At 39.5% G+C, this 18,222-nt stretch overlaps 2 protein-coding genes across 9 annotated transcripts in view; one reads left to right on the top strand and one right to left on the bottom strand.

The window, feature by feature from the left end:
• The window catches only part of HSPBAP1 (HSPB1 associated protein 1), a 90,852-nt gene that overhangs the window by 7,297 nt on the left and 65,333 nt on the right, over positions 1 to 18,222 (bottom strand). For 5 of the 8 annotated variants that reach the window (XR_008617367.1, XR_008617370.1, XR_008617365.1 and 2 more), the window contains 2 exons: positions 13,451 to 13,576; positions 6,020 to 6,082 (listed from right to left, as the gene is read on the bottom strand). Coding sequence is in view for 1 of the 8 variants with exons in the window: in XM_055084941.1 (XP_054940916.1) it covers positions 6,047 to 6,082 (36 nt within the window). In the remaining 7 variants the exon portion in view is untranslated. Of the gene's footprint in view, positions 1 to 4,252; positions 5,359 to 6,014; positions 6,083 to 13,450; positions 13,577 to 18,222 lie in introns of those variants that run through there. The other 3 variants (XM_055084941.1, XR_003680946.2, XR_008617363.1) reach the window with 3 other exon arrangements.
• The window catches only part of PARP14 (poly(ADP-ribose) polymerase family member 14), a 46,095-nt gene that overhangs the window by 24,497 nt on the left and 3,376 nt on the right, over positions 1 to 18,222 (top strand). The window contains exons 9-15 of the mRNA XM_007116692.4: positions 1,446 to 1,524; positions 3,691 to 3,840; positions 4,156 to 4,218; positions 5,770 to 5,937; positions 10,007 to 10,213; positions 12,878 to 13,477; positions 14,696 to 14,829. Coding sequence (XP_007116754.2) covers positions 1,446 to 1,524; positions 3,691 to 3,840; positions 4,156 to 4,218; positions 5,770 to 5,937; positions 10,007 to 10,213; positions 12,878 to 13,477; positions 14,696 to 14,829 — 1,401 coding nt within the window. The remainder of the gene's footprint in view (positions 1 to 1,445; positions 1,525 to 3,690; positions 3,841 to 4,155; positions 4,219 to 5,769; positions 5,938 to 10,006; positions 10,214 to 12,877; positions 13,478 to 14,695; positions 14,830 to 18,222) is intronic.

Below are 18,222 nucleotides of genomic sequence, written 5' to 3'. Positions count from 1 at the left end.
GCTAAGTTCATTGTAGGGAAGTGAGTCCTGTGACATGGATCTGAACCCTCGAATCTCACTTTTTCTGTGCAACCTCAGCCTTTGTTATCTTTCCTAAAGATTCAAATTCTGCAAGTATTTTGTAAAGGGATTAGTCTATACAGACACTTTTATTGCCATTGGAAATAGTATTGATTCTCCATACATGGCTGTGAGAATTTTTCTCTTAAGACTTTTAAAGACAGTTAAGCTTTGGTCATATTTTCACAAAAATCAGCAAAACTTATTGAAATATTTATAGGTGGAGACTAACAGAGGTTGCACACAGCAGCCTATGGTCGGAACATAGCCTTTAGATGTGCTTTATTTGGGCTATTTTTAAAAAATTTCAATCAGTTGCTGGCACTTAAGAACCAAACTTGTCACATAAAACTCCAGATGTCCACTGTGACCTAAAAATTCAAAAGTTCTGGCACCTTGGACATGGATTTCTGTGTGAACAGTTCGCTGTGGCTGAATGGCAGCTCCTCTCTAGTTCTCCAGAGTCAAACTAGTCCGCCTTTACACCTGTCCACCTTTACACCTGTAGATCACATGCCTGGTGCCTGGAGAACCCTGGCTCTGTATAGTCTCTCCTGGTCCTTCTCCCATTATTGTATCAGCCTTTTAGCCAAGATGTTACTTGTTTTTTTCCCAACAAAATTTCCTGTTGCTTGTTTACAAGGAGGAAGAAAGTGATGATTTTGGGGTGTCACTAACCAGGCAAAGAAATGGAATTCCAGCCTCTTGCTCCAAAAACACTACTCCCCTAGCTGTTTCTCTCCTGGTACAAATAAGAGTTAAAAACTGAAGTGTTTGGGTCCTTGTGATTGTCCTTCTCTTAACACTGTAGTTTTAACAACAGCAAAGTATTTGCTTTTACTGATTATGAAAGTAATACATGTTCATTGTAGAAACTTTGAACAATAAAAAGTGCATAAATTCTTTTAGTTGTATTTCATCTAGGTCTTCTTTTATATATGTGGACTTTTAAACGTGGTATTGTATAATGTAATTTAGTATCATTCTTTTTTCATTTAATAGGATGAAATAAGCATTTCCCTATTCCATTAACTATTCTTTGAAAACATAATTTTTAATGGCTGATAAATACTCCAACATATGGACATACTAAAATTTATTTAACCATTTTCCTGTTGGATTTTTAAACTGTTTAATTTTTTCTCAATTACAAATAGTGTTGTAGTTATATTTTTGTTCACATCTTTGATAGTCTTCATAGTTTGTATTTACAGAAATAGAATTTATGAATTTTTCATATCTTAAAAATCTATAATGAAAATAAATGATACTCTGAGAATTGTTCTCTCCTAAATATTTGTGCATGTAGGATCAAAAGGTCTGATGAATCAAATTCATTCATCTACAGAGAATTGTAGTGATTAAAACTGTCTTTGTATTTCTAGGCATTCTCAGATGAATTTGCCAGAAGGGCTAATGGAAATTTCATCAGTGACAAAATTCCCAAGGCTGAAGATACACAAGGTTCAATAAAGCTTTTAAATAGAGAAATTATTTTTAGTTGCTAAATAAGTATACAGTGTTAAGTGAAAAATGATAGGATAATTTTTATGAAAGAAACAATTTGTGATAAAGAAGATAATAAATTATACACCTGAGCATGCAAGACACTGGCCATGTTTATGTGATCTGGGGTGAAAGAGTAGGCAGGCCAGATTATATAATCTGTACAATGGGTTTTTAAGTGGTGCTGAGGCTACTATTTTCTAAGGATGATGTGATAAGTGTTTTCAGAAATAGACACATTTAAAGAGATGATACCAACCAAATGCTTCTCCTCTGTCAAAGTTACTTATATTTGAGTTTATCCTATTTGGAGTTTGCTGAAGCTTCTTAAATCTGAATATGTATGTCTTCCATCAGATCTGGGGATTTTTCAGTCATTTCTTCAGATACATTTTTCTGCACTGATATCTCTCTCTCCTCTCCTTCTGGTGCTCCAATAACATGAATGGTAAGCCTTCTGATAATGTCTCTGAGGGTCTGTTCTTTTTTTTTTTTTTTTTTTTTTTTCAGTCTTTTTCTCTCTGTTCTTCAGATCAGATAATATTTATTAATCTACCTCCAAAGTCACTGATTCTTTTCTCTGTCTACTATACTATTGAGCTTATCCAGTGAATTTTTGATTTCAAATATTGTATTTTTAAGTTCTAAAATGTCCATTTGATTCTTATTTTATAGTTTATATTTCTCTGCAGAGACCCCTATTTTTCCATTCATTCCAAATCATTTCCATGCGTTCAAGTGTGTTTACTTCGACCTCAGGGAGCGTAGTTATAGTAGGTGCTTTGAAGTCTTTGTCTGATCATTCCAACATCTGAATCATCTTGGGATTAGCATCTATATTGAGTGTCTTTATCCTTGAGAATTGGTCACATTTTCCTGGTTCTTTGTATGACAAACAATTTTGGATTATAGAATGGGCATTTTAAACATTGTGTTGTAAGACTTGGGTCCTGTTACAATCCTCTGGAAAATGATGATTGTTTTGTTTGTTTGAGCAGGTAGCCAATCAGTTAATGTCATTCTACAAGTTCTGCCTCACTTTCTGTGTGGGCAGTGGTTCCAAGGTCAATTCCATTCTCAAGGCCTTTGCTGTGCAGCTTGGGTCTGCCCCACGTGCACAGCTCTGGGGTGAGCTCAGGTTTGACTCCAGTCATACACAGAGCAGGGGGTCACCACTCCAGCGTTCCCCTTACATTCTCTGACTTGCAGAAGCCCATTTTCCAGGTCTTCTGGCCAGAAGGACAAGGTTCTCTCAGAGTTGAAGCTGCCTGTTCTGTTGCCTCATTATTCTGTGTGATCAGGGGTGCCCTTGGGCAAAGCAGAGGGGGTGAGGGTGGGGGGAGGGGACCAAATAAACAAAATCACAGGGATTTCCCATATACCACATATACACTTTTCAGACCACAAGGCCCTTTTTCCTGATTCTTCTGGACAGAAATACAGAATGTCTCTCAGAGTTTTAGCTCCCTGCAGTGCCGCTGTGGAGTTCTGCAGCCGGGGCACCTTGGTTCAGGGCTTGGATTTAAAAAGGAAAAATATGGAAAATAATGAGGCTCCTCTGCCATACACTTTTCAGCTCACAGGGACCCATAGTCTCAATCCTCTGGCTGCAAAGACGGAGATTCTCTGAGAGTTTTGCTGCCTGTTCTCATTGTGTAGTTCTGTAACTAGGGCCATGCTTGGGTCAAAGCTGGGAGAGAAAAGAGGAGAAATTTCAAAGCAAAACAAAATGGGAAGCAGCACAGGCTGCTTCTTCAAGTTTTGACTCCCTTCCCCAGTCTGCCTGCTGTTGTGCACGTCTCAGTTCTCAGAGTGGCATTTTGTATTTGTCCCATGTTTTTACTTGTAGTCAGTGGGAAAGAAAGGCTCAAGTGGGCTAATTCACCTCAGCCAGCAGCAGAAGGCCATGTTTGATATGTATTATATTTTATAATCCTTTTCCAGAAACAGACCATCAGGGGCTCAAGGCCAGGGCCAGGTTAAATGCCAGAGATCACAGAGAGAGAGAGAGAGAGAGAGAGAGAGAGAAAGAGATGAGAGGGACACAGGTGAGAACCATGAGACCTAAGTCATTCTTGCTGTTGTTGACTTGTTACTGAGTCTTTTTTTTTTTTTTCTTGTCAGGTTTATACGGGACTATTTCTAACCCTGATTCAGGAGTGCATGAAATGAAGATTGGGCCCATCATTTTCCAGATAGCCTCTGGAGATATCACCAAAGAAGAGGCAGATGTGATTGTAAATTCAACATCAAAGTCATTTAATCTCAAAGCAGGTACTTGACTTACAGAATTTTGACTAGTGTAATAGTCACAGTAGAGCCTGTGAAGGAGAGTTCCTATAGCCAAACCAGTTTCTACAACCTTGGCTTATTGATATTAATTAATAATTTAAAAATTATTTTGACCTTGTTTCTCATAATTGGGAACAGCTCTTTTATGAGTTTTTCTTCTTTGTTATCAGAAATACCCAAGTTATAGGATTCCTTTGATGATGGGGAAAGCATTTAGATAATTAGGCAATCATTCTGATCCAAATGTCCTGTAATTTTTTTATTCATGTGTGTAAACATCTTGCTTTTCTCATGCAGGGGTGTCCAAAGCAATTTTAGAACATGCCGGGAAAAGTGTGGAAATGGAATGTTCTCGTCAAGGTAAGGCACAATGCTATCTTTTTGGTTCTAAGTTTTAAGTAGAAGACTGAATATGGGAGTCTGTGGAGGATGAGGAAAGTCCTGGGATTGGGGAGACAACATATTGATCTTAAAATCATACCTTTTACTAAAGAATTCCAGTTGTAGAGAATTAGAAGTGAAAAGTAATCTCACAGTTAAAAAGAGAAGCGAGAAAGATTCATCAAAGGTAGTATTTCAGGAGTTTCTTATTCACATAAAATGCTTTATCTGCCAATTCAGACATTTTGTTTTTTAAACAATCAAAGAGTGGGTTCAAAGACTAAATAGACATTTCACCAAAGAAGACATGCAGATGGCCAAGAGGCACATGAAAAGATATTCAACATGGGCTTCCCAGGTGGTACAGTGGTTGAGAGTCCGCCTGCCGATGCAGGGGACACGGGTTCGTGCCCCGGTCTGGGAAGATCCCACATGCTGCGGAGCGGCTGGGCCCGTGAGCCATGGCCGCTGAGCCTGCACATCCGGAGCCCGTGCTCCGCAACGGGAGAGGCCACAACAGTGAGAGGCCCGTGTACTGCAAAAAAACCCCAAAAAACCAAAAAAAACAAAAACAAAAAATAAGATACTCAACATCACTAATTATTAGAGAAATGCAAATCAAAACTACACTGAGGTATCACCTCACACCGGTCAGAATGGGCATCATCCCAAAATCTACAAACAATAAATGCTGGAGAGGGTGTGGAGAAAAGGGAACCCTCTTGCACTGTTGGTGGGAATGTAAATTGATACAGCCACCATGGAGAACAGTATGGAAGTTCCTTAGAAAACTAAAAATAGAACTACATATGACCCAGCAATCCTACTACTGGGCATAGACCCTGAGAAAAACATAATTAAAAAAGAGACATGTAACACAATGTTCATTGCAGCACTATTTACAATAGCCAGGACGTGGAAGCAATCTAAATGTCCATTGATAGATGAATGGATAAAGAAGATGTGGCACATACATACAATGGAATATTACTCAGCCATAAATAGAAACGTAATTGAGTTGTTTGTAGCGAGGTGGATGGACCTAGAGTCTGTCATACAGAGTGAAGTAAGTCAGAAAGAGAAAAACAAATACCATATGCTAATGCATATATATGGAATCTGAAAAGAAAAAAAAAGGTACTGATGAACCTAGGGGCAGGGCAGGAATAAAGACGCAGACATAGAGAATGGACTTGAGGACATGGGGAGGGGGAGAGGGAAGCTGGGGTGAAGTAGCATCGACATATATACACTACCAAATGTAAAATAGATGGCTAGTGGGAAGCAGCCGCATGGCACAGGGAGATCAGCTCGGTGCTTTGTGACCACCTAGAGGGGTGGGATAGGGAGGGTGGGAGGGAGGCCCAAGAGGGAGGGGATATGGGGATATATGTATGTATATGGCTGATTGACTTTGTTGTACAACAGAAACTAACACAGCATTGTGAAGCAATTATAGTCCAATAAAGATGTATTAAAAAGAGTGGGTTCAGCATCTAATTTTGCATCTTTTTGTCTTGTGTTTCCCAGCTAAAAGGGGCCACAGAGGTTATATAATTACCACAGGTGGATTATTGAAGTGCAAGAATATTATTCACGTCATTGGTGGAAATGATGTCAAGAGATCGGTTTCCTGTGTTTTGCAAGAGTGTGAAAAGTGGAATTATTCGTCCGTTTGCCTCCCAGCCATCGGGACAGGTTTGTAGCCTCTGGCTGTCAAGGCTAAATCCCAAGGTGACCAGTTTCCCTTGGAATTGGTGCTGATGGCTAATGTACTTACTGCTGGGTCTACATCAGGGCAGCTTCCTCAAGCCAGGGCAGCCCCCGAGGGAAGGAGCAAAGTCTGTGGGTAGTTTAAGTAAAAAAGGGAAAAATGAAGAAAACTGAAGAGAGTATTGGGATAGTAGACATTTGCTTTCTAATATAGAAGGGAGGGGAGGGGAAAGGAAAGAAAGTCCATCTCTCATTGCTTTCATCAGATCCTTTCTCTTTTCCATCCTCTATACATCCCCCATTATTTAGTCTTTGACTTCCCCTCCATCCCCTCTCCATGGAAACATCAGTGCATGGACTTCCGCCTCCCCTTGGCCGACTCTCAGACAGCATGGCTGTCCGTCTTCTCTTGCCTCCTTGACAGTGGGCTGGCCGTGGGGCATTGCAACCTCTCAGTTGCCAGAATCCCGTGGGGTTCTAATGGGTCCAAAACTCTCCATCTTCCTCCTTTCAGCTTGCCTGCCTCTGAAATTTCTTGTTTTCCTTAAACTACATAATGATTGTATGAGTATTCATTTATAAGGATGGTGCTTTGGGCTTATCATTTGTAAGGTGATGCTCTTTGAGCTCTTTCCCCAGCAATCTGAGTCATGTGCATTAATCAGGGATTCCTGTTTGGTCTCCTTTAAGAGATCTGCTCAGGGGAGGCAAATACTCTCAGGCTTGAAGTGGAATGGAGCTGACTGGTCCCAGAAAGAGAAGGCTCAGCACTGGATTAATCATTCCATTGCTCAGGAATCTAAGTTTGAGTGTCTCACACTGGCATTCTAGGCCCTCCAAAAGTTTAGCCTGAGGGCTTCCCTGGTGGCGCAGTGGTTGAGAGTCTGCCTGCCGATGCAGGGGACACAGGTTCGTGCCCCGGTCCGGGAGGATCCCACATGCCGCGGAGCGGCTGGGCCCGTGAGCCATGGCCGCTGAGCCTGCGCGTCCGGAGCCTGTGCTCCGCAACGGGAGAGGCCACAGCAGTGAGAGGCCCGCGTGCCACACACACAAAAAAAGTTTAGCCTGAATAAACCTAACCATCCTTGTCACTTTCTGGGCCTTCTTCTAATTCTCTTTCCCATACTTTGATTTCTCTTATTTTTCATTCCTCTTAATGTTCCCACATAGAATGTTATGTCTCCTTAGTTCACTGTTTCTGAAAGTATAATTTATATTCCCTTTATGCTCTCATCCCCCTTGTAGTATCATTCAATCCTAGCAGATTAGCCAACGTACTATCTGTCTGTCTATCATCTATGTATCATCTATCTATCTATCATCTATCATTTTCTATGGACACTCACTAATGATTCCCCAGTCTCTATCTCCATCTGCTTTTTCCTCTGAGCTCTTGTCTTGTGTTTCCACCTTAACTTTATTTGTGCCAAGAAAGCAGGCAGCCAAAGGGTGGCACAGACCTTCCCAAGGGAGTCCTTGGGTGGAGTCAAAGAAGAAATAAGGAAATGAGGCAGTTTTAGTTTTGTATAATTATTTCTGGGTTACTGCAGACCTGTTGTTTTTTCCACTGACCTGGTTGCATTGCTGGTCTGCACAAATAAATCAAGGTTAGCAAATACTCCTTCCTCAACTTCTTTACCTGTCTCTATCACCACCTGAGCAGGCCCTTCGACTAACAGATGGGGAGCTTTCTCCCTTAGTGGTGATTATGAGTTGAACTGAGACTGTGATTGAGACAGTTGCTGGCAGTAAGGGAAGCCCTCTCCCTGTTCCTCACAGGCTTGAGGGGAGAGAATGGGTACTCACTGGTACCTGCAAGTACCTCAGGCTCAAAGCAAACTCCAAACTCCAGTTCATTGTCTTCTCCTCCACACCTGCCCTTCCTCTTATATCCCTGAGCATATTAAAAACATCACTTTCTATCTAGAATCCTTGACTCTACCTTCTTCATCACTCCTATGTGCATTAGTTTATTAATTAGTTTGATTAAATATTTACCGTGTGTCTGCTATATGCCGGGCACTGAGCTGAGGCAGCGGGGCTAGAAAGATGACTAAGAAAAGGGTCCAGTCCACAAGGGGCACCTGGCCTTCTGTGAGACACAGACATGTCAACAAACAACTGCAGTGCAACAGGACTTATGAAATACACGTGAAGGTTGTGGGTGGCAAAAGACGGGGAACAAAGGGGCAAGTATAAAGCCAGTTGGCCACTTGGTCCTGCTGACTTTACTTTCTAAATATCTCCTCAATCCCTACACCCAGCTCTTCATTCTGGCCTCCTCTCTTGGTTCAGCTCTTGTCTTTTGCCTAAACCTTTATTTAAATTCTCCTGTTTAGACCTGGCTCCCTGCTCCAGTGCCTCCTCCACCTACCCCCCTACCTCCCCCGTTTATCTTTCTCAAAAACAAACCTGTTCCCCTGAACACACCAGGTTCAACATACCACGCTTCTTACACAGTTCTGTCTGGTGTAGCCTTTCCCTCAGGTTTCCATACTTCACCTGTTGAACACCTGTTCATCCCCACATATCACATCCTCTGTGTCCCAAGTGCTTAGATTATTGAGAGTAAATGAATATATCTGAACATTCCCATTTAAATTCTTCCAAATAGCATGGAATAACTAGAGCATTGCAGTGGAGAATATCTCTCTTTCCCTGATCATCTAATAGAAAAAAAAAAACGTGCACAAACCCTCTAGGTTAGTTTTATATGGGGATTGTCTACATTCCTACAGTTGTCTCCATAGCCAAGTCAAAGAGGTCTGCTCTCCTTTCTGCAATAATAGCGGGCACTGTCAACAGGGATAACCCAAGCAGGCCCTTCATCTATCACACCAAGTTGGCCAGAGGACTTTCACATTGCCCACTCCCCACCCCCCAGTATGACAGCTGCTATTCGTATGGAACTGCTTCCATGGCTTTTTGTGAGCCTTTTTAAGGAACTTTTCATGATCTTACCTAGCCAGTAGGCTTGAGAAACAAGATATGGAGCATGCTTAAAATAGGAAAAGACCTTGCTCAGGTGGCAACCTTGAACCCTGCAAGTCAGCTAAAATCATAGTGACCGTGGGACGAAAAACTTCTTGGAGGCTCATGGATAACTTGTAAGCAAAGAATTATAGATTATAACAAATAGCTTATGGCTCTAGGTGTCTTACAAAATTAGCTCAGTTTAAATCAGGTCCCCAAAGACATCTGAGAGAATAAGGATATATACGTAATGGTCAAGAAATGACTGAACAAAAAATAATGCTGTTCTCTTTATTTTTTAAATTAATTAATTTACTTATAATTAGTTCTCTTTTATTTATTTATTTTTTGTCTGCGTTGTGTCGTCGTTGCTGTGTATGGGCTTTCTCTAGTTGTGGCAAGCGGGGGCTACTCTTTGTTGCGGTGCGTAGGCTTCTCATTGCGGTGGCTTCCCTTGTTACGGAGCATGGGCTCTAGGGCACAGGCTTCAATAGTTGTGGCACGCAGGCTCTAGAGCACAGGCTCAGTAGTTGTGGCACATGGGCTTAGTTGCTCCGCAGCATGTGGGATCTTCTCGGACCAGGGCTCGAACCTGTGTCCCCTGCATTGGCAGGCGGATTCTTAACCAACTGTACCACCAGGGAAGACCTGTTCTCTTTAAAGAGCATGATATTTCAACATACATTAACATCTTTTGCTTTCTGTGGATCTTTTGAGGACACCAGTGAGCCAAGAAAGGTTAACTGTGCTCTGTAACACAGAGGAACATAGTGAGCTGGGATCAGCTGAATAGAGCAAATAACAGATATCAGACACCAAGTTATGTTTCTGGGTCCTTTGTTCATTGTTGGGCTGTTCCTGACATCCTGGAACAAAAACTCCCCATTACATCTAGGACTTCAAGGGTGTCTGCTGATGCATTGTAGAAAAAAGTCCATGGTGATGAAAGAGTTGAGGAGTGGGAATTTATTCTGAGAATCAGAATCCCTAATTTATTCCTCAGCCTTTTCCAGTTGGGTCTTCTCTTTCAAATCCAGTTGGATTTTTTTTTCCCAATCATTTTTATTATTTGTCTTTCTAGGAAATGCCAAACAAGACCCAGATAAGGTTGCAGCAGCCATAATTGATGCCATTGAAGACTTTATTCAGAAAGGATTGGTCCAGTCTATGAAAAAAGTTAAAGTTGTTATCTTTCTGCCTCAAGTACTGGACGTGTTTTATGCCATCATGAAAAAAAGAGAAGGATCTCAGATTTCTCCCCAGCAGTCTGTGATGTCTAAAATTGCATGTGAGTTGTTCATTTTTATGAAATACATGTTCCTAATATTGATGTCACATGAGAAATAGCTATTCTTTTTTCTGGTAGTTTATTAGCTTTTTTCCAGCTTTATGGAGATATAGTTGACATACATCACTGTATAAGTTTGAGGTATACAGCATAATGGTTTGACTTACATATATTGTGAAACGAATACCACAATAAGTTTAGTTAGCATCCATCATCTCACATAGATATAATAAAAAGAGAAAGTAAAAAAAGAAAAGAAGAATTTTTTTCCTTGTGACAAGAACTCTCTTAACAACTTTCATATCTATCATATAGTAGTGTTAACTACAGTCATTAAAGAAGGTTTCTGGACCCAGTTCCAATGTGTGTATGGAGGCTTCCCTGTGCCTACGAGCAATTCTCAGATGCCAGCAGGGTGTCTGAGGATTCAACTCAATTCTGACATCATCTACCCAGAGATGGAATCAGATTCCACAGGTAAAGGGCTCAGTGCCACAAGACTGCCCTCCGCTTCAGATACCAATCACAAGCCAAATACTGTATATATGAGAAAAATATTTGGTCATTCTGACCAAATATATTTTTTCTTATAAATCACAGTATTACAGTCATCATTCTGTACATTACATCCCTAGTACTTATTTATCTTGTAATTGGAAGTTTGTATCTTTTGACCGCCTTTCTCCAGTCTCCTCCCACCCTCACCCTGCAACCTCCTAGTAACCAAAAATCTGATCTCTTTTTCTATGAGGTTTTTTTTTTTTCAGATTCTGCATATCAGTGAGGTCATACAATATTTGTCTTTCTCTGTCTGACTTGAAATAGCTAATCTTTAATGAACTATCACAGAAAAATTAAGAAAACAATCCCATTTATAATTGCATCAAAAAGAATAAAATACCCAGGAATAAATTTAACCAAGGAGGTGAAAGACCTGTATCATGAAAATATACAACATTGATGAAAGAAACTGAAGAAGATACAAATAAATGGAAAGATAGTTCATGCTCATGGATTGGAAGGATTAATATTGTTAAAATATCCATACTACTTAAAGCAATCTACAGATTCAGTGCGATCCCTATCAAAATTCCAGTGGCACTTCTCACTGAAGTAGAACAAACAGACTTGAAACCATAAAACTCCTACAAGAAAACATATGGGTAAGCTCCTCAACACTGGTCTTAGCAATGATTTTTTAGGTTTGACACTAAAATTACAAAAGCAAAATGAATAAGTGGGACTACATCAAACTGAAAAGCTTCTGCACAGCAAAGGAAATCATAAACAAAATGAAAAGAGAACCCACTGAATGGGAGAAAATATTTGCAAATCGTATATCTGACAAGAGGTTAAATCCAAAATATATAAAGAACTCATACAACAATAGAAAAAACCCCAAACGATTTAAAAATAGAGTATCTGAATAGACATTTTTCCAAAAAAGATATACAACTGGCCAATAGGTACATGAAAAGGTGCTCAACATCATTAATCATCAGGGAAATGAAATCAAAATCATAATGAGTGATCGCCTCACATGATAGAACAGCTATTATCAAAAAGACAAGGGAGGGACTTCCCTGGTGGCACAGTGGTTAAGACTCCATGCTCCCAATGCAGGGGGCCCAGGTTCGATCCCTGGTCAGGGAACTAGATCCCACATGCATGCCGCAACTAAGAGCGCACATGCCACAACTAAGGAGCAGGTGAGCTGCAACTAAGGAGCCCTCCTGCTGCAACTAAGACCCAGTGCAACCAAATAAATAAATAAATAAAATATTAAAGAAGAAAAAAGGACAAGGGACTTCCCTGGTAGTCCAGTGGTTAAGACTCCATGCTTCCACTGCAGGGGGCATGGGTTTGATCCCTGGTCATGGAACTAAAATCCCACATGCCACATGTTACAGCAAAAAAAAAAAAAAAAGTATTAAAGACTCAAATGTTAAGACCTGACCATAAAACTCCTAGAAGAAAACATACGGGAAAATAAATGATTAAAAAAAAAAAAAAGACAAGAAATAACAATGTTGGTGAGGATGTGGAGAAAAGGGAACCCTCATGCACTGTTGGTGGGAATGTAAATTGGTGCAGCTACTGTGGAAAACAGCATGGAGGTTCCTCAAAAGTCTAGAACTAGAACTACCATAGGATCCAGCAATTCCACTTCTGGGTATTTATCTGAAGGAAATGAAATCACTCTCTGGAATCCATGTTCACTGCAGCATTATTTTCAATAGCCACAACATGGAAACATTGAAAGATGAATTTTAAAGAAGATGTGGTGTGTATGGAATATTACTCAGGCATAAAAGAGAAGGAAATCCTGCTACATGCAACAACATGTGTGGACCTTGAGGGCATTATGCTCAATGAAATAAGACAGAGAAAGACAAATACTGTATGATAGCACTTATACAGAGGACAGATTGGTGATTGCCGGTGGGTGCGGCGGGGGTGGGAGTTGGGTGAAATGGGTGAAGTTGGTCAAAAGGATAAAAGCATCCAGTTATAAGATAAACAAGTCCTAGGGTTGTAATGTACAGCATGGTGACAAAGAAAGAAAAAAAGAGAGAGAGAGAGGAAGGAGGGAGAGGGAAGAGGGAGGGAGGAAGGAAGAAGGAAAGAAAGAAAGAGCTAATCTTCGTTTCTTTTCTTTTTTAGCATTCTTGGGCTTCTCAAGTAAATCTCCCCCAAAACAGACTCCTTTGGTTTTAGAAAAGAAAACAGAATCAGCAATTTTTCAGGTGTGTGGTGAAAATTTAAAAAGTGTAGAAAACGTCCTCTTCTGGATACAGGATCTCATTCAAAAGGAACAGTGTCCCTACACCAGTGAAGATGAATGTATCAAAAACTTTGATGTAAAGGAATATCGGGAATTGAATGAGCTTCAGAAGAAGTTAAATATTTCCATTTTATTGGACTGTGAAAGACCTTTGATTGAGGTTTCTGGAATTACCAAAGATGTGATACAGGTTAGAAATGCAGTTGAGGACATGATCAAGAGAGTTAGATTGTCCAAAGAACAGGAATCCCTGGCCGATTGTACCAGTGATTTTGTGGAATGGCAATATGAGGATGATAACAAGTTTCATAGTTTTGACAAAATTACCAATATGCAACTGGAGGATGCAAAGAAACAAATGAGAAATACAATTGATGTTAAAATTAATCATCAGAGCTACACAGTGGACTTGAAAACATACACTGCTACAGATACAAAGGGAAAGAGTTTACCTGTTCGGCGCCATACAAAATCTGAAGGTGAATCAAACTATCATGCTTGTTGTCCATTACTTTATGCCTGTGATGTGTGTTGTACATACATCAAAATGTTGTTCAAGTAGATAAAATCCAAGTACCCTTATGGAAGAAAATAGAAAACTTGGTCTCAGCTGAAGGAGCTTACACTTTGGCCATGAAAATACAGCACGGGTGCACCCAACAGCTGATCATTATTATCTTAATGGTAACAATAGTCAAAGGTTGCATTTGTTCTCATCTCTACAGTTTACAAGCTTACCGGAGCCAGTTTTGCTGGGGAGGTAATGGCTGCTTCTGTCAGGAATGGGAAAGCCATGGGCTGTAAAGTAGCCCAAGGCTTTCTAGAACAAAAGACTGAAGACAGCTTAGTCAGAGAGTGGGCACTCTGTGTCTGTGACTGATGACCCAGAGTGGATGGGGAGCCTGAAGGATCTTCTCCCAGAAGTCACTAGCTCCTCTGCCCTGAGGATAAGATTCTTTGACACACACATCAGGAAGCAGTCTTCAAGATTCCTGAGAAGGGAATGCTTGTCTTGTGTAGTCAGCTTTTCCTGCCTTTGAACCACATAAATCCCCCACTGAAAACTACTGAATTGGCTTTCAGTACATTGAGAGATCAATGTGAACAAATTCTTCAGACTCTGAGCAACCCTGGGGAAATGACAAGTCAAATACAGTATTCTGTTTAGCAGACGGGGAGACAGAGCTGCCACCACAACCTGCCGTTGTAGCAAAACCTCCCAACTCTTAAGGATGCTGTGAAGAATAATGAAAGAATAGATGTGGAGGGCCTGCTGGTTGTGGTGAGTTCTGGCAAAAAGCCATGCATTTGTCAGCAAAACATTAATGACTATTTATTGAAAACATTGTAGGGAAATCATTTATATTATATGTAAAATTATTAAATTATGACAGATTAGAGACTGAACAGAATATGCAGCTGAGTTACATTACACCAACAGTTCTCAAATCTGAGCATGATCAAACTTGTTAAGATGCAGGTACCCAGGTTCCACCCTCAGAGATTTTGATTCGGTAGATCTGTGAGCGTTTTTTTAAGCAAGCGTTACAGTTGGTTCTGAGGCGGGTTATCTGTGGTCCACATTTTGAAAACATTCTTCTAGAAAGATAAGGGGCTTCTTGAACACCTTGAATTAGGAGATTGTAAAACAAGAGCACAAATGATACTCAGTTTTTCAAAGCATGTCTACTTTGCAGTTGAGATCCCCTTATACTGGAGTGATATGAAGCAGCAGAAAGTCTGTGTGGTTGAGCTACAGCCTGATAATTCAGAATACAAAACTGTGGCAAGCAAGTTTAATGAGACCTGTGCAGACTTCATCATAGAGAAGGTAAGGCTTCTGCTGACATGGAGTTTCTACACGGTGGAAATAGAGGTATCATCGTCCTGGATAAATACATTTTCATTCACTTCCTATCACATTTTCTACCCAGAATTAGAATATTTTATGGCAATTAGGTTTTAAATTCTAGATTCTACTCATGTCACTATGATTACTGAGACATTGAAATTCTTGTGTCAGTTATTACAATATCATATTAGATTGTAATATATTAGAATAATAAAGATATATATTGACTTTGTGAAGCAAGCTAATAATAACTCCTAGATATGGCTCCAAAGTTGGAGTTGATAACTAGCAAAGTTGGAGTTGATAACTAGCAAATCAGATCAGGATTATGTGCTTCTGCCCCACTATTCACAGATCAACAGTCCTTGCTTCCTTGATAATCCAGCGGTCCTTTCCCTGTTCATTTCCCTTATTTTGGCATCTTCTGCTTTTAAACATTAGTTTAGAAAGTTTCCTTTTTGAAATTATTTTTCTCCCTTGACTTCTAGGACAGTATTATTTTGATGCTTTCTTCTCCTTGTTTAACTAATGTTCCTTTCATTTTCACTGGCATCTGTTCCTCCTCTAAACCCCTAATCCTAGGTAACCCACAGGATTTATATTTTGGTATTCTGTCTCTGCAGTTCACCAGGGAACGTTTTTACTCTTCTTAGCTGCAGCTATTATTTCAGTGTTGATAGCTCTCAAATCAACATCACCGACCTGGATCTTTGACTCAAGCTCTAGAACTTGAGTTCCCAAGTGGCCTAAAAAAGTCTCCACTTGAATATCTGTCTGCTAAATCAATTTCCCTAAAATCTAACTCATCTCATCATTTCCCCTTCCTTCCTGCTTTCTGTCCTTGGTTCCACCGCTTTCTGAGCAAAGCTAGAGATCTTTGAGTACCTTCCCTTCATCTGTAATAACAAGTCTGCCAGTAAGGCCTGCATTGTCTTTCTTTGCAAATTTTCTCTTATTCTCTATTTGCACTGCCACCACTCTGTTTATTCATGTACTTAATAATACATATAATATTATTATTATTACATAATAATTCAAAAAAGATTTGAAGTGTCCTACAAAGATATACCTTCAGATAACATAAATATGGACAAAAAAGTAGGGCAGGGAAATTAAGATCATTACAGAGATATTGTTAGTTCACAAAAATACATAACATGAGGTCCTAGATAGTTACTATAGGAGGCCCTCAAATTTGTCCTTGATCTTCCTAGTAGACAAAGTAAAGAAGTAAACACTCAGCTATAAGATTCATAATGTCCATAAATCAAAGAGCAAAGCATTTGATCAGGAGACTCAACAGTTTTTCACAATACTGAGACTGACTCCTGAAAGAGTTCTCCTGTGAATAAGGACTAGAGAATATCTTCAAAATCATCCTCACAATAAATTCAATATCAGATTTTGTACCATTTTTTAAAAATCCCTCAATGTAGGAAGGAGAGGAATAGGTTAGAGAGATTAAGAGGTACAAACTTACAGTTGCACAGTAGCTGAGTCACAGGTATGAAATATGCAGTGTGGGTAATATAGTCAATAATTATATCTTTGTTTGGTGACTGATCATGGCTGGACTTATCTTGGTGGTCATTTTGAAATATATGGAAGTATCGAATTGCTATGCTGTGTAACAGGAACTAGCAGTGTTGTAGGTCAGTTATACTTCAAAAATAAACAAACTCATAGAAAAAGAGATCAGATTTGTGGTTACCAGAGACAGGGGTTATAGGGAGAGGGAACTGGATGAAAGGTAGGCAAAAGGTACAAACTTGCAGTTATAAGATAAATGAGTACTGGGGATGTAATGTACAACATGATAAATATAATCAACAGTGCTTTCCTACACTATATTATGTGTGAAAGTTGTTGGGAGAGTGGATCCTGGGAGTTCTCATCACAAGGAAAAAAAAATTTTTTCTATTTTTAAAATTTTGTATCTATATGAGATGATAGATGTTCACTGGACTTATGATGACCTTTTCATGATATATGTAAGTCAAACCACTATGCTGTACATCTTAAACTTATACAGTGCTATATGAATGTAAACTATATCTTAATAAAACTGGAAGAATAAATAACCTTGCCAAATAGATAGATCCCTGTATGTTGAGCAAAACAATTATATGTGGTACCAAGAAAATGTAATTCAACTATGCATCTCTTTCATGGTCTGGTTCTGAGACAGTAAGTCTCATTAAAGATACCTCTGGGAGTGGCTGACTGGCACATTGTGATGAGATGCCAAGTCCAAATTGAGCAGGACCACCCAGTTGACCAGAAATGTCTGCACTGGGCCCTGGAGTCTTACCATGTGTTGCAAGACCTTCACCAGAGAAATGACTTCACTACCCTTTTGTAGTGGAACACTTTTTTCAAATAAAATCTTCCAGTCTATGACACCAGTAAAAGCAGAGCTAGGTTGTACTTAAGGCACCTCTGTGGAGGTGTCTAGTAGTGCAAAAGCGCTAACATGAAAAATGGGTGGTCTGTCATCTTCCACGACTGTCATGTCTTGTGACTAAGATTTTTTAACACCCATGAACTTCCACCTAGATTCAACAATTTTGTAACATTTGCTTTTTTTCCCTCACTCTCTCTGTTTTTCCTGAAACAATTGAAAGTAAGTTGCAGATATCATGACACTCCTAAATATTATAGCATATGTATCCTAAGAATAAAAACATTCTCTTAAATAACACAAATATCATTATCCCTTATAATAATATCCAATAGAAGGTCAATATTCAAATCACCCCTGTTGCTCAAAACAGCTTTCTTATAACTTTCCGCCAATCCCTGCCCCCAATCTGGACTCACACATTGCTTTTTGTCACTGTGTCTCCATCTCTTCTGATATAGAACAGTACTCCTGCGTTTTTAAACATTATTTTTCATGATATTGAAATTTTAGAAGAGTTTAAGCTAGTTGTGTTGTAGAATGTTCCACATTCTGGCTCTGTCTCATCTAGATTTTTTAAGAATCCAAGCAGTTTTCTTATAGATTCTAGATTTGTCTGATTGCCCATGGTGTCATTTAATTTATTACTCTATCTGTTTTATTTATGGTAAACTTGGAGTTACGTTGAAAGGCTTGGGTAAATTCAGATGAATATTTTTTGCAAGAGTATATTTTGTAGGTGTTAGGTTGAAAGGCTTGGGTAAATTCAGATGAATATTTTTTGCAAGAATATATTTTGTAGGTGAGGCATCAAAGAAGCTTCTGTTTATTTATTTATTTACTTTTATTGAACTATTGTTGATTTACAATACTGTGTTAGTTTCTGGTATACAGCAAAGTGACTCAGATGTGTGTGTGTGTGTGTGTGTGTGTGTGATTTTTATAGTGTTCTATAAATATTTTATCTTTCT

The sequence above is a fragment of the Physeter macrocephalus genome, chromosome 1, assembly GCF_002837175.3.
Source record: "Physeter macrocephalus isolate SW-GA chromosome 1, ASM283717v5, whole genome shotgun sequence".
In the NCBI taxonomy this organism is placed as follows: domain Eukaryota; kingdom Metazoa; phylum Chordata; class Mammalia; order Artiodactyla; family Physeteridae; genus Physeter; species Physeter macrocephalus.
The sequence above is the reverse complement of the archived record's forward strand: the minus strand, read 5'-3'. Positions and strand labels throughout refer to the sequence as shown.